The sequence below is a fragment of the Anopheles aquasalis genome, chromosome 2 (assembly GCF_943734665.1).
Source record: "Anopheles aquasalis chromosome 2, idAnoAquaMG_Q_19, whole genome shotgun sequence".
NCBI lineage: Eukaryota > Metazoa > Arthropoda > Insecta > Diptera > Culicidae > Anopheles > Anopheles aquasalis.
In genome coordinates this window covers 81,165,647-81,180,646 of record NC_064877.1, presented here as the reverse complement: position 1 = coordinate 81,180,646, position 15,000 = coordinate 81,165,647, and the positions used below count along the sequence as shown (strand labels likewise).

At 45.7% G+C, this 15,000-nt stretch overlaps 3 protein-coding genes across 7 annotated transcripts in view; all 3 read right to left on the bottom strand.

Annotated features, from left to right (window-relative positions):
• LOC126581183 (nipped-B protein) overlaps nt 1–1,843 on the bottom strand; it is a 12,511-nt gene extending 10,668 nt beyond the window's left edge. For both annotated transcript variants that reach the window (XM_050244669.1, XM_050244671.1), the window contains exon 1: nt 1,342–1,843. The gene's annotated coding sequence lies outside the window, so the exon portion shown is untranslated. The remainder of the gene's footprint in view (nt 1–1,341) is intronic.
• Nucleotides 1,844–2,518: 675 nt separating this feature from the next.
• Nucleotides 2,519–3,415, bottom strand: LOC126569281 (fibroleukin-like). The gene has a single exon (XM_050226254.1). It carries the CDS (start codon nt 3,335–3,337, stop codon nt 2,519–2,521), a length of 819 nt encoding a protein of 272 aa, XP_050082211.1. The 5' UTR covers nt 3,338–3,415.
• A 6,090-nt stretch (nt 3,416–9,505) lies between these two features.
• LOC126568888 (pseudouridylate synthase RPUSD2-like) overlaps nt 9,506–15,000 on the bottom strand; it is a 152,552-nt gene continuing 147,057 nt past the window's right edge. For 3 of the 4 annotated variants that reach the window (XM_050225563.1, XM_050225565.1, XM_050225564.1), the window contains one exon: nt 9,506–13,563. In XM_050225563.1, the coding sequence (XP_050081520.1) occupies nt 13,489–13,563 (75 nt within the window). In that variant the 3' untranslated portion in view covers nt 9,506–13,488. The remainder of the gene's footprint in view (nt 13,564–15,000) is intronic. The other variant, XR_007607775.1, reaches the window with a different exon arrangement.

The following is a 15,000-nucleotide window of genomic DNA, read 5'->3' as shown; positions in this document are numbered from 1 at the left end:
TCACATATCCTGGAAAACGATACCGCGTTCGCTTCCGGAAAAGCGGCTCCGAATAAAAGTTGGCGCGTTCTTTTGACGTCGCCCCCGTAGGATAGACAGACAGGGTAAGCGGGCGTCGGAGAAGAGTCGGCTGCCTCTCGAAGCTAACCGCAAGTTTTCACAAAGCCTACTCTACTGCGCTCCTTCGTGTTTCATTCATGATCCTTGGCGCGTCCTCTCGCGCTCTCTCGCCACACGAGACGTGCGATTTTCTCAGCCTCCTAGTCTGTCTGCGAGGCACAACAAAGAAAAGCTGGAGCTGTCAAACGGTGCAATAGCAGCGCGGAAAAATGATTTCCAAGGAGGTAGGAGCGAGGGAAGGCGGCCCCACAACGGCGGCCCGCTGTACCGTTACATGGGATCGGTGGAGATACCGTTTGATGGGGTGCATGCATTAATTTGTATCGTTCCTGTAATTAGAGCAACGTTTTGAGTTTTATCAACATCTAACTAGCTTCTAATTCTTCTAAATTTCAATTCGATCCTTCTCGTATGCTCTCAAAAGCGCCTACTACTACATGATCCAGTTTGATTTCAGCGATAAACCGTGCGGAGCAACGGTTTTCTGGTGCGAAGCGGGTCAAGCTGGCACGACGCCGATGACGACAACGACGAAGGACCAGAAAGCACAATCCACAATAAAGGATGATGGGTGAAGTGCGATGATGGATTAGGTGGATAAATTTTCCTTCCGTGCAGAGCACCACCAAACACAGACGCGCGCCCCTTGGCGGCAAGGAGCCTTTTCTTCTATTTTTCGCCTTTTTTGCGCCCGTCAATGCACGCACAAAATTCACGGTGGCTTCTTGCCTTCAGCCCACTTTCCCGTGCAATGTACACGTTTGGATTTTGAATGCTGGCTTGTCGGCGACGCGGCGCGGCGGTCAGATCGGAAGAAAGTGGAATAGCGGGAAACTGCGACGATGAGAAGAGAATAAGAAGCAAAAAAAAAAAAGAAGCGCTCCCCAAATAAGAAGCGAGGCGACTGTCACTTGACCAGACCGAATTGCGGGGTGTTCCCCCCTTCACCACACTCCCTCACACGACAGATGTTCAACGGGGGGAGGTGTGGGGCAGGGGAACGGAATTTCGGGCTCACCCTACCACTACCGTGCCACGGATGCGTGGCTGTTGAATTTTGGTTCTTAAATTTTCACTCTCCTTCGCAAGGACGCGCGAAACCGTGCGTGGCGGCGTGTGTGCGGCAGAGGTCAGCGAACCAAAATATTATTTCCTCTTCGTTGCACCGAAGTAGCGTGGGTTATTGGTGACCCCACCGCTCGAACCACCAAATGCACTCACTTTCACACGTTCCAGCCGAGCCACGCATTGACGGCGACGGAGAGGCTGCCGCGGCGTCCGAGAAGAGCGGAGTGGCGCGGCGCGGCGCGGCGCTGGAGGACTCTGGAGCACAGACCTGCTTCGGGATTATCGCAGCTGCCGCGGATTTTCCATTCCGCCGAAGCGTTGCTTCCTTTGACCGATACGCAAGGCAGCACTTTTTGACGACACAATGATGGTGATGATGGTGATGATGATGATGATGATGATGGTGATGACGGGATGATGATGATGATGCTGCTGCTGCTGCTGCTGCTGCACTCTGCGATGCGAAATACACGCCGAAGCGTTCACGCCACACGAAACATAACACTTGACCGGTGCTGCACGGACACGGTTTTCGAGCGTGAATCACACCTTTCCCACAAACACCGTCGATTTACAGCCGTATTTCGCGAATCTGCACGCGCGAGACAGCCGTTTTTGCCTTTTGCCTCTTTTGTGATTCTTCTCTCTTTTTTGGAAAATGGCGTCCGTGGAATTTGATTACAGTGAATCGCCAAAAAAAAACTTTAAACACACCAGCATACAGCTTCTTTAGAAAACAAAATGCTTTATGCTGACCGGTACACACATAATGCTGCATTTTACTGTCATTCGTGGCCGATATATGGCACCGCGTTCGCTGCTTCACCACGGTTCGAAAAATGTTGACCACCTGTGGCACACCGCACGCCCACTGTGCCTTAGATTCAAAAATAAAGTGGGCGAGTTTCTAACGGACTTCCGGAGGTGCTGGGTTTCTCTTTGATGGCGAACACTCGATTTAGGACGAACCACCTATGCTCTGAAGATGATCGTTCCCGTCGATAACATCCTGAAAAGCGCTCCGCGTCGTCGTGTCCCGCATCGTGGCTCGTTATATCACGCGGTTGAAAAAGGGGAATCCGCAAACGCTCGGCGCGAGATTCGCCCAGGGCATCTATTTATTGTGTTCTTTCCGAGTTTCTTTCTTTATACTTCACCTCTGGAATGGTGTTTCGGATGAACTTTGGGTTTGGGGTGTGGGAAGCAAACATCTTCCTCATGTAAAAGACTTTTTCTCGATTGTTTTTGAAAAAATTCTTTTTATTTTGTTTCGATTCGGTATTGTTGATTTTTCATTCAATTCACTGCACCATTGATCCGACTAGAAACGCTATTCCTTCTCGCGGATCATCATTCTTGAATAACGCAATCTTTGATCGAAAGAGCCATCGAAATAATAGAAAGCCCCTGATCCTTCGTATTCAACATCCATGTATTGCCCGTTCAGATTCGCGAGGTTACAATACCAGTGCCACCATGCACCTTCATGGCGCTGAGCACAATGCCCCATGCTGTTCTCAGCATTATCATGATGTTTGGTTGAGATCTTCCTACCCTTATAATTGGACATTTCATCACCTGCAGTGCCACTATACTTTCCGATATCCTTCAAGTTGTATTGCTCACTCTCACTTCCTATCTCGAATGCATCATACCGCGCATATTTGTAAGTTCCGTTAAAGTCTTTCAACTCTACAACCAATTCATGCTTACGGGCACTTGTTATCTGGTGAACCTTCTCAAGACCCAACCAAAACTCTTTGTTTAAATCACCAAAACCGTCGTGAAACTCATGCCATCCACGATAAAACTCCAGTGATCCGTCGTAACGGTACTGAAACACAATCCATCCACCGCCGAACGATTTCTGTTCGCAATACACTTCAAACGGTTCACTATCACGTTTCACGCGGATCAGATATGTACCAGAGATTTTCGAAGGAACATCTTTGCACGAAGAAAATGTAAGCTGACTATATTGCTTATACAGCTCATGCTCGATCTCTTTATCGAGTTTATGAAGCGCTGTATTCACCTCCTGATCTCGATTGTGAACCTCACGTAAATTAAACGCGACTTGATTTTCCAATTTATGAAGCACAGTCATTATTTCTTTTTGGCTCTGTTCTTGGCTTGATCGATGGTTCATTATTGCTTCCACTATTTCGCCTTGTATGGATGCATGTTCCTGGATGTTGTCGTGAACCTCGCTTAAATTAAGTGCGATTAGATAGATCTACGTTTCTGAATACTATTTTCTATCGTCAACAACTTGCTTTCCACACTCTTTAGATTGTCGTTCATACTCTGCTGCATGGTTTCCATTCGTTGCTGCTTCTCTTCCATTCGTTGCAGTTTATCTTCCACTCTTTGCAGTTTGCTTGATATAATATCAAACTTTGTCAAGAGCAACTCGAGTCCGTAACCGAGAGTACTATATATGGAAGGATTTACATCCCGTTTATCTTCTCGACCACTTGCACTAACACAAAGACATTCTGTTTGATAAGTCATGCTGTGCGCTGGTTTGTTGAAATACCGAAGCTTACACTGTGAGGCTTATCATCCATAAAGCACCTCTCTTACACAAAACAAAAACATACATTCTGAGCAGCGCTGAGCGGATTCTCTGCGATAAGGTTTATTAGATGCGAGAAATTGAACTATTTTTTTTAATCGTCGCTATTCATTTATTCTTCCTTTCCATTGAATTCGCCTATCAGTCTTCATATGAATCAGCGAACGGTTAGAAAACGGTTCTGTATTGAGGAATATACCTAAATCTCAAACATTGAGAACAATTCTTTTCGCAAATCGGTCTGCAATGATAACCGTGCCCTTTGACCTTTGATAAGATGCCCGCAATCCATTGCTCACTGTCGACGCGCTGATGGATGCTGCAAATGCCTTGGGAATCCCCGTTATCATGCTTCATGCGTGTGGTCATCGCTGGCGATTACAATGCTCACGCTCTGTACTGTGGTAGAATTGAAGAATGACTTCGAAGATGTTGATGGTCCGGGTACGTTTGGAGCACGGCACGACCGTGGATCCCTCCCTGCGAATATCCGATCATGTTCATTCCCTCCGAATGCGGGGCGCATACCGCATGCAGATTCGAAAACCTTTTTATGATAGAACACCTAAAAAATGCCATAAGAATTATCTTGTAGTATACTCCACTAAGCCACGGGATTTTCTTTCCTCGTTTCCAGTTTTCAGAGCACGTGCTGAAAATGCGTGCAAAACAAATCAATTAAGAAACAAAAAAAAACAAATCACTTCTCGGTACCACACACTGCATGTAAAGGACGCCATTTCTTACCACAAACCTGGAGAAAACTTCGGAAAACAGCGGAAAATCATCGTTCAAAGGCTCCTGGAGCGCGGATTTCGCACCGCCAACTGAGCTACAACAATGGAAATTGGTTTTAAAAATCGCCGTTGAAAAACACACGTGTGCAGATATGTTATTTTATTTGAGTTATTTTCCAAAAGTTACAAAATAGTTGTTTTACGATTAGTACATGTCCGTCCGTTGTTTGTTTGTGGTACTGCTGCACGGCCACTTCCTCAAACTTCCCTTCTCCAAGCGCCCCGCTGAACCACCGTCGTCTTGCCACCCTTCCCAACGCCTGCACTATCGTCTACGTTAGGGAGGTGGTGTAATTAAATGTGTTCTATACCAATTCAAGTAGCAGCGCCATCGTCGCTCCTCCCTTCCCCCTTCATATGCACACACGCCTTCCGCATTCGTTCTATGTACAGTTTTGAATATAGAGCTTCCAACAACTCCCAACGGCCCTACGGTAGCGGTTTCGAAATCATGTTGCTCGGCAGCACTCCACGCGTTAATAGTATTCCTTTTATTCGTTTGATAGTTTAACTATTCTACAGAAGTTTTATTTTATTTATGTTTTTTTCTCTCTCTTTACTTTTGTTGTAACATAACTATTATTCAACGATAAAAAGAATGGCTTAGAAGCATTTAGGGTTTGCATTCATCTATATTACCAGAGCGACCGCGCCTCGTTTGCCAGCACAGAATTGAGACTGATCAAGCACTGCCACTCAGGATGCCACTAACCACCGTTCCACTGATCGATCGGTTGGTTTCCTTTTTGGCGAAAGTAGAAGTAGAAGTGACTACTGAATCTACGCTTTTGTACCACGGCCCAACGTAAGTACCGCAACGGAACAGTCACAGTAACGAGAGCTAACGAGGAAACCCACGTCAGCGAACGTGCCGGCTCGAAATGCGATGCTATTATTAGATGGAGTTTGGTACAATTTTGTAAAATTTGTGTTTTTATGCTCTGTTCTTCTTTTGCTTTAAATAACTGGGCAGCTACAATTGTTCTGCTGTACTCGTTTTGATCCTTCCGTATTCAGTTTTGATATTCTGTTTTCATTGTCTTACAGTTGTAGTTCGGTTGTTCTGCCTTATTGGTTGGTTCTTTCTTCGTGTACATTTCACACTGTGCTTCCTGGAATGCTTTACGTTATCCGGTTAGCGGTCGTTATCCCCATCGCGCTTACTCACTTTCTTCCGTTTTATCCATTAGTTTTTTGTTTGTTTTATATTAAAAAGCTCGATGAATGAATATTTGATTTGCCGTTTTTTTTTGAATTTTTGTCTTCTTCTTGAATACCATAGGTAGTTATAATTGTTATGCAGTGTTTTTGATGTTTGCTTCCTTGCGCCTTGTGCCTTCCTATTTTGTCTGCCTGTTAGTTATTGGTTCTAGTTCCTGAAAGTGCTACGGTTTATTACTCTTGCATCGCTAGAACACATTCCCTCACATTCCAGTGTAGTTCCAGTTAAAGCTTGTTTGATTATTCTGTTGTATTTTTGTTTAATTCACGGTTTTGTCCCATTTCAACTGCACACTACGCTTACGCACTCGCACATCACACTTTGAGATCCGGTAAGCACTCCTTTCGGATAGCTGATGAAGTTTCCTATGGTTTTCGACAAACTTTACATTCAACAGAGGTCCACGCAAAGAGCTAATCGAAGCAATTTGATTCATGACGATAACGATCGAATAATCGACCATACAGACGGTTCAAGATGCCCAAAATCTTCGTCTAGTGCACAAAAAATCACAAAATGATCCGGATACTAATGGAGATGGATGTTCCTGTCGGAAGGTGCTCTTATTTACGCTGCAAATCAGACTACCGCCCTATGGATGTTTCCGATAAATGCAAATGAACTCATAAATTTTCTGCCAATTATATCAATGGGGTTCTATTTGGCAGATTTATGACTAACATTGTGCGCTACACGGACGATAAATGGAAACAGTTAACAAACGGGAGAAATATGCTAACCGAAGATCATCACTTCCTGATCCTTTTCTTTAGTTAAAAAAAAACACATAAAGTGAAACTTATCTCCCACTCTCATACATTAGGAAAGCGTGAATTCTTTTGTTTGCAAACACACTCTCTTTCTCTCTCGCTAGCGCTCGCTTCATAGCGCATTAACATTAGTTAGCAAACTGGATACGCTACGCTACATGATTTGACTCCTCCATGATTGATCCAGCATCAATCCGTGTACCGTGAGATTACTGACTGATCTCTATGCTTATATCTACTTATTATCGACTGACGCCACTGGCCATGATGCGGAGATTTATTGGAGTTTGGATGTCGTATGAAATGCGCCACAGGACGCGAAAGTAGAGAAAAATGCCGTTTCGTACTCTTTAGTTAAAATGTGGTGTGGCGCAATGGGTGAATGTGAGCGAAGCAATATATGCGAACCGGAGAAGTAGTAATAATGCGAACGAGAAAAGGAGGATATGCGAGTGACACGCTCTTGGCTCACTTGTCCGCTCGCTCGCTGGACCATTTTGATCGATGTTTTCTAGTAGGAATTCTCTCATTCGTCCGGCACGCTATGTACAGCATTGGTTTTTTTTTTGGAGAGAATTGGGCCAGTAGATACATACTTTTATCCACGCATATACATATATTGTCCACGTGATCCGGAACGAACCATGACCAACGTACTTTTACTCCTCATTCCCACTAGTTGCACTCTGCGTAGAAGCGTCGGTCATTGACAGTCACCCCCCAAGGATAAGGGATGCTTGCGATCTTCTTAATTACTCCATCCAGAACGCTCTTTAATGCCATAACCTTCGCTTCGGTCAGATAGATCTGATTCAGGATTGTGAGCTTAAAGCTTAACCATTAGGTTGAAGCCGTCGGTCAGATACAACGGATTCCACTCCCGAAAGCCATCCCCCACCTTATCTACTCTTGCACTGTGGGGATGTAGGAGGATGAGTTCAGCGTTCGCAGCGCTTCCTATTGACACGTATCCCATTCGGTCGGTCCTTGCGCCGAGTTTCGGATTTCTACTGTTGCTGGATTCCATTTCCTTTTTTTTTCATTTTTTTTTCTTCTCTCCACCTTCTGCTGCTTCACTACAAAAAAGGCACAGATCGAGTTCATTTTGTGTGTTTTTTTCTTTCGTTTCGTTCGTTTCATTCTTTCATTCTTCTTATTAACTGTTTCACTCGCATACCACCTTGCCTTTCCCTGTCTCTCTCTCTTTTTCTTCTAAATCGCGAGTGACACCTCGTACCACCCTACACATCCTTCCTGGGACCCACCGCTCTCTGTATCAATGCTCTGTACAGGAAAGCTATTAACCGATAACAAAAGCGCGAGAAAGAACGAACACAAATTAGGGATTGCGAGTGACAGCTGGCGGTTACCCCCCGCGCGGGGGCTGGTTATTTTTAGTCTCCCTCCCAAACACCCCCGCCTCCCCCCCACCACAGAAGAAAATCGAAAGGAAGTTAGGTCGTCGTCGCCGTCGTCGTCATCGTTGAGCAAATATTAATCAATCTCATAATAAAAGTTGAGGCGTCTTGATTCCACTAACCTGACGCGATCATTTTTCTTTTTGACTCGCCTTTTTCAACCCCCCTCCCCATAAAGGAGACCAGGGGACGAGGAGGAGCCACCAGACCACCAATCCGCGACCCTTCGTCGCTCGCATCGTGCCATTATCATCAGTTGCTGATGATAATCACTTTTCAATTTCCTGTGCGGCGGTACGATGGTGACAATTTCGATATTGCAGACAACGGCTGCTGGTCTGGTGCGCGGAAGGTCGCTGGCATGGTCGGAATGAAATGAACGGCCTCTTGCGGTAGGAACTCGGAGAAGTGTCTTTCGCCGGGATGGACAAACACAAACAAACCTTCACCCTTCGTCCCTGGGCCTTTGGTGAAGGTGGTGTCAAAAGGAAAGGGGAAGAAAGGTCGCAGTCGTTGACATTTTTGGCCTCAACACAATCTACGATTGCTCTCCGGAAACGGATTTCCGGTCCGTGGTTGGCTGTTGGTTTTCCGCCGCAACCGCTTCGAAAGTTCATAAAAGTGCGGCAAACAATTAGCTTTGCTACTCTCACTCACCTCCATTTCAACATTTTGAGCTGGATAAGCGCAAAATGCACTTCGGGTTTGGGAATGGGAGCCAAGGCGAGCTTCACTGTTCGGCTGAGCAAGATTATCCCCTCGCAGAACCGCGATCGATACGCGAAAAAAAAGGCGCAGCGCGTGAGCTAATGGAGTTCGGCTGGAAAGAAAGCGTAAAACCAAAAGAGGGACAAACATCACAACCAACAACCGGGAGCTATGCGCCGCAAGACAGCCAAGCGCGGCTCTAACATCCTCCTTACAAGGAAGGGCCGAAGGTTCGATAATTGAATAATTGAGGAAAGAATTTCGGGATGTCAGCAGAATCATGGCCGATGGCCGGTAGTAACCGCGCGGCAGATGGGCCGATGAGCAAACAGCAAAATTTGCCCCGATTCGATTGGCCATCGGTTGATTGTTGTTGCGTCCGTCCATCCGTCCGTCCGTCCGTTGGTTTCTGCAGCCCCAATCTGGTGGCAGGAAGCTAGCCAGCCAGCTAGGAGAAGGCGAAAAGACACGAAGGGACACACAAAATTAAGCCAATCCAATCACTCCACACGCCAAACTTCCCCGAAAATGGGGACGAATAAGAAGCCGTTGGCGGAATCCTTGCGGGAGGGAGTGGAGGGGACTGTGGAACCAGTGGAATGGTTAATTGAAAATTCCACAGCCCATAGTCTCTTCTTAGCTGTGGCGTGAGAATCTTTCGATCTTTGGCGTCCCTCCACGTTCGATGGGCAGAGAGAGAGAGAGAGAGAGAGAGGAACAGGATTGCGGGCTGGTAGGATTAATAGGAACGTGTAGGCCATACAAGGGGGCCGGGGGTCGAGTCATCTTTCTTGGTTGTATGGTGTGAGGGCAAGCGATACGGGTCGTTGGTTTGTGTACGTTTATTGATGAACAACGAAATTACAAAGTTTACGAAACATTACATAACTTAAGATACATAAAGTCACATAAATTAGAGCTAACTGTGGCACGGATAGCGGTAATGAAGAAAGAAAGAACGGAGTAGAGAAAGAAAAATGAGGAGGAAAATTGGAACGAAAATAAAGACGAACGTAACTGGGAGTAAAACAGCTTACAAACTAACAAATAATATTAAACTTATCCATCGAGTAGATAATAGAAGCTTGTCCCTTTTCGATATGAACTAACATGGAGTAGTGGGAGGTGATATACGATGAATACAAATCATAAATCCGTGATAAACTGTACGCAACGCCTTCGCTAAAGCGCAAACGATAAAGCGCATCTAAAATCTAAACTCATAAAGAAATAACTAAACTGCGCGGATAAAACATAGGTCTAACGAACTTAAAACAACGGTAAGAGCTAGTTGGTTCCTGGTTCGAACATACATAACACGGACGAATCTCACACGCCACATAGTTGATACGCAGACGAGAAACGGAAAGAACAGAAGACGAACAGAAGACAACATGAACGAAATTAGCGACACTAACCATTTAACACGCAGAACACGCGGACTTCAAAGTGCGAAGACAACGAATTGCAATTTTTAAAAAACAAAAAACGATAGAAAGAGTAACTTCAATAGTTTAATGTTGTTGTTGTTGTTTTTTTTTTGAGGAAGTTGTTTGTTTTACGATTTTAAATAACCACTAATAGAAGTGTACACTAATGCATAGTAAAGGAAAATTAACGTTTAAAAGATTAAGAAAAAATGTGTCTTTTGTCGTTTACTTTGTCGCGCGACGACCCCTTCGGGGCGAGCGAGCACTTATCCTGGTGCAACAGGCAACAGACCGCGATCGTGGACAGTCCACCAAAGGGGCCGGGCAAGTGTGGGTAGGATTAAACACTTTCTATCCATTTTAAATATAATGTCTGATTGAGGAAAAAATGCATGACAAGACACGTGCGCTGTCGCGTTTTAACGTTGCCCATGGCGCCTCCATTTGAGGCGCCTCCATTTCTGCTGCTGCTAATCGGCCAAATCGACCAGATAGAAATGTTACGCTCACGATTTGCGGTGCGACTTGCCACAGTCTACAGCCGCGAATTGTCACTATTTCATAGCCATTCCCTTGCTTCCTCTTTACACCGAGTTTCTTCATTTCTCAAATGAAGTTTTGTCTTTTTCCGGTCTCACGCTTCATTTGCCGTGAGCATACCATCTACATTCCCTGTGTTGCCGAGCTTGTAGCTGGCCCCCAAAGATACAGATAGAGAGAGATAGAAGGAGAGAGAGAGAGAAGGAGAGAGAGAGTGCTCGATTGGAATATTTTTAATGCAATCGAAAGCCACACAAACGGAGCACTCCAAATAGACACAGACACACAAACACACACATGAAAAACACTCACAAACGTAAAAGTACCCGATTCTCCCCCAGGTTCCAATGGCCCCTCCCCCGGGGTTCTTACAGTCACACCAAAGCACTTGCTCCATTTCCTGTTTCCTTATGTCGTCGTCGTTGCTGCTGTTGTGCACGTTGTTTTCCCGTTCCGCTTTTCATTTGAAAGGCAATCGAACTCGCAAATAGCCGAGTGAAAAAGTTTCCTTACATCGCATCCATTCCACGTCTAAACACCACGCCTGCTGCGCGGCTCTCTTTCCGCCATTGGGGCGAAGGGAAAAAGTTAATTTTCTCCATCGGCAGCACTAGCGTGTGTAGCGTTGTGCCCGGTGCCCCCGCATGTATCTCCCTCGAAAAGACTGACAAAAAGTTTTGTTTACGCTCGCCCGATTTCTGGAGGAGAACTTCCTGCTGCCCAGGGAGGGCTAGCAACATATGTTATTCGTTCTCGACCGCCTTACCACACCACCACAACACTGGAGGGAATGGAGAGCGAGCGGGAGCTTTTATTTACGTTTTAATTCCATGTCCTTTCCATTCGCAATTCGCTCCCAGATGGTACCCGAAGCTAGTGCGCCGGTATGAGCGAGCAATTACTTTAGGGTAAGCACGCAACCGCGCTCGGTAAAGGTGCCAGCGGACTGGGTGCCAGGGGACTAGGTAGAAAAACCAAAGCCAAGCCTCAAGGTGGCCAAAGTTTGCCGGGAGATTGATTTAATGATGCTCATTCATTTGACGGTCTTCGTTCGACGGAAGAGAAAATGCTTTAAAGCAAAGAACACATTAAGAACAACGAAACAGCACAAACACAACAATACAGAATAATATTGTAACTTGTGATATCGTGGCCATTGTGGTGAGTAGCGGTTCATAAAACATGCCACTGGCGTTGCGATCTTGATTGATTAAAAGTTTCCTCTGCGCGTTATCAAGAGCATTTGCATTACGGAAGCTATTCGTCTTTTTGTTTCTCCTTATGCTTCAAGAAGGTTGCACACAGGTTCTTATTCTTAATGTTGCTCTAATAGTTGCTTAAACTAGCCTCTCGCTACTATTACCCCCCTAGCTGTGTCTTGCAGAACGAAATCCTGTTCCGCTCTCCGGTACGCTAGTTAGGCATCTAAAGTATCGAAGCAGCTCGTGCTGAAACGTAACAAAGTGTTAAACGGTTTGCTATTATCGGTTTTGGTATAGAGAGTTTACTTGTGCAGAGGAAGAGGTGGAGGGAGGAAAATGTATCAATAACTTATTAACAGTAATGCCCCAGTGTTTATACACTCTCTTTTGCCGCAAACGGCACGATACCGTCGTTGCTGTATTGTCTATTCGTTCTGCTTCTGGCCATCGATTGATCAACGATTAATGTTGAGCGCAGCTTTCCCCACCCCTTCAGGGGCATCTGCAGCGCCTTTGGGGTGGATATATTTTATTCATTTTCAAATTCTAATGCCCACAAGCGGATGAGCCGATTTCAATGTGTACAATAATGAACAAAGAGAATAACAAAGTTACGTTTCACCGAACGGATACCGATACTGTGATGCGAAACAAATCCAACCTCGGTTCCAAAGGCAAACAAAAGGCAAGATTTACAGTGACTTACTTAATTAATGACGGGGTTTTGGGGGGGGGGGGGGGGAGTGAGGGAAATGGCCAAAAGATTATGCAGGTTCGGGATTAGATTAAAGTGGCGCTACTCAGTGGGATCTGATTCGAATTCAGCTTCGTTACTTCTGTATCAAGATAAAGAAAAGAAGCACGGTTCTGTGATTGAACTCTACTTTCATCGAGACTTATCGGCGTTTAGCTCACTGGTAAGGTGTTTTTGTGTAGAAAGACGCCTCTCTTACCAGCGAAACTAACCAGCGCCTTAGCTTTAGTGAACATATTTAAGAGCTTTAGCTCGTTTAGTATATTCGTGGTATGAAAAAGGGTAGGACGTGTGTTCTGATTAAAGTATGAAAGGACATTACAAAACCTGAACGAATATGCGAATGAATTTACCAACGTATGGTGCTGCTCGGTTCTAGTCTCTCCCTCAACTAGGTTAGACCTTTTTTTTTAATGTTGAAAACGATTTTGCCGCATTCCGGAAGCTGTTGCTGTACCACGGTAATCATAGTTTAGTTATAATAATAAGTTTGGTATTGATCTCTCACTGGTCTATGTTGAATATTGAGTTCTTTTTTTTGCGGTTTCGTTCGTCATTCTCAAAACCCTTCTTCCCACCGCCTTTCCTTTAAGTCAACAATAAATCTGTACAATTTACATTAAACGTTTGCTTGCCGACTTGCCGACGCGTGTTGCGTCGCCACTTTTATGTCTTTTCTTTTTCGTGATATTTGGTTACGGTAAGAAACAAATTATTGTTCCCTTGTCACTCGGTCACATCTACAAATGGTTTACGAAACTTACGAAAACGTAACGTAAAGCGGATCGCATCACGAACACACTCTCTGCTCTGGTTTGTTGGTCTGGGTTTTGAGGTGCGATGTGCCAGATTTACGGGTTGCCTGATCGTTGACGAGGCGCTTACTCGAAATCCGTATCACGCCAATCGACGCGAGCCCATTCCGGCAGCTCAGTTTCGTACTCCCAGCCAGGACCCTGGAATGGAGAAAAAAAAAAACACAAAACAAAATAAACATATCATCAACACTAGTGCGTGCAATAACTGCGTGTAAGCTTCAATTAGCACCTCACCGCCCCCCCTTCGGGAAACCCCAATTATGTGACGGTCTTTTTAAAATGAATCCGGTATAATACGACAATATCTTAAACAAGTTGAGGCCATATCCTATCCAAATTATGAGGATTACACCTGAAGCTACTCGACGCCAGTGGCACCCATCACTAGCAAAAATATTCACCGAAAAGCCACTCAAATGCTGCCTTCATTTTTTTTTCGAAATGAAATTTCATTTCCTACCATGCGCCTCCACCGAAACTCTGTTTCCATAAAATGGCACACAACAACAGCAAAGAGGGAGAGAGAGAGAGAGAGAGAGAGAGAGAGAGAGAGAGAGAGAGAGAGAGAGAGAGAGAGAGAAAACAATGGACCAGAGAAAAAAGGGGCCAGCGGCAGTGAGAGAACAACAATCGTCAAAATGATCCAGTGCTTTACTCGTACGAGGGACCCGGATTTTCTCTCCAGACCTCCCCTACTCACCCTCCCACAATCCAGACACACACACACATACACACATGGTCAGTGTGCTTTACAGCGCGCGCCGGGTGGAAATGATAATTTCCTGTGGCATTGCGACGGCTTATAACCGTTTTATGGCAATCGTTTACAGGGTACCCATTAAGCACGCGCGCGCTCAGGGAAAGTGTCATGGGGCCCATGGATGTGACCGGTTAGGGAATGGAGAAAAAAAAAAAAGAAAATGGAAGGAAAATCCTACCGTTGCACACCATTTGCCGGAGGGCCGGATTTCGAGAATCCGGTGGTCCCCCCGTGATGGATTTGTGGTGCCTGCCACCGCCACCAAGGCGACGATGAACGGACAGTTTCGAAGCTCACGAGGACACAAGTCTTCTGGGGGGCCAGTGGTCACACTGGTCACACATATGTACAACCGAACGTGCACGTCATGCCAGGCCACCACCGATGGTAGCACGCAATTGGCGTGGGGTGCCATTTGGTTGTCCTTCGTCCCCCCCCTTGAAGCTCATTTACTCATTGGAGGCGACACGAGAAAACCACACGACACTCGTGATCGCGCATTATCCTCGAGGGGGGGGGGGGGGGGGGAATGTAAATGGGAGATTAAAATTATCATTGTGGATTTCTCACAAACACAAAAAAAAACCCCAGACCCGGCCCAATGATTAAAGCAATTTATTTTTCTCCACTTTTCGTGCCAGGACAGTGGCCACTCAGCCCTCCATCGCCGCTGCAAGAGAGCCCTCCATCGCCGTCAAGCGAACACATTAGGGACAGAAGGGGAGGGAGGGCGTGTTTGTGCATATGTGATATTGAAATGTCCCAGGAGAAGTTTTGCTTTGCATGCGCTACAAGGCGAGCATTTCACGGGGGAA

Coding starts and splice junctions, on each gene's coding strand:
- LOC126569281 (XM_050226254.1), bottom strand. CDS start 3,337: ATGAACCATCGATCAAGCCAAGAACAGAGCCAAAAAGAAATAATGACT.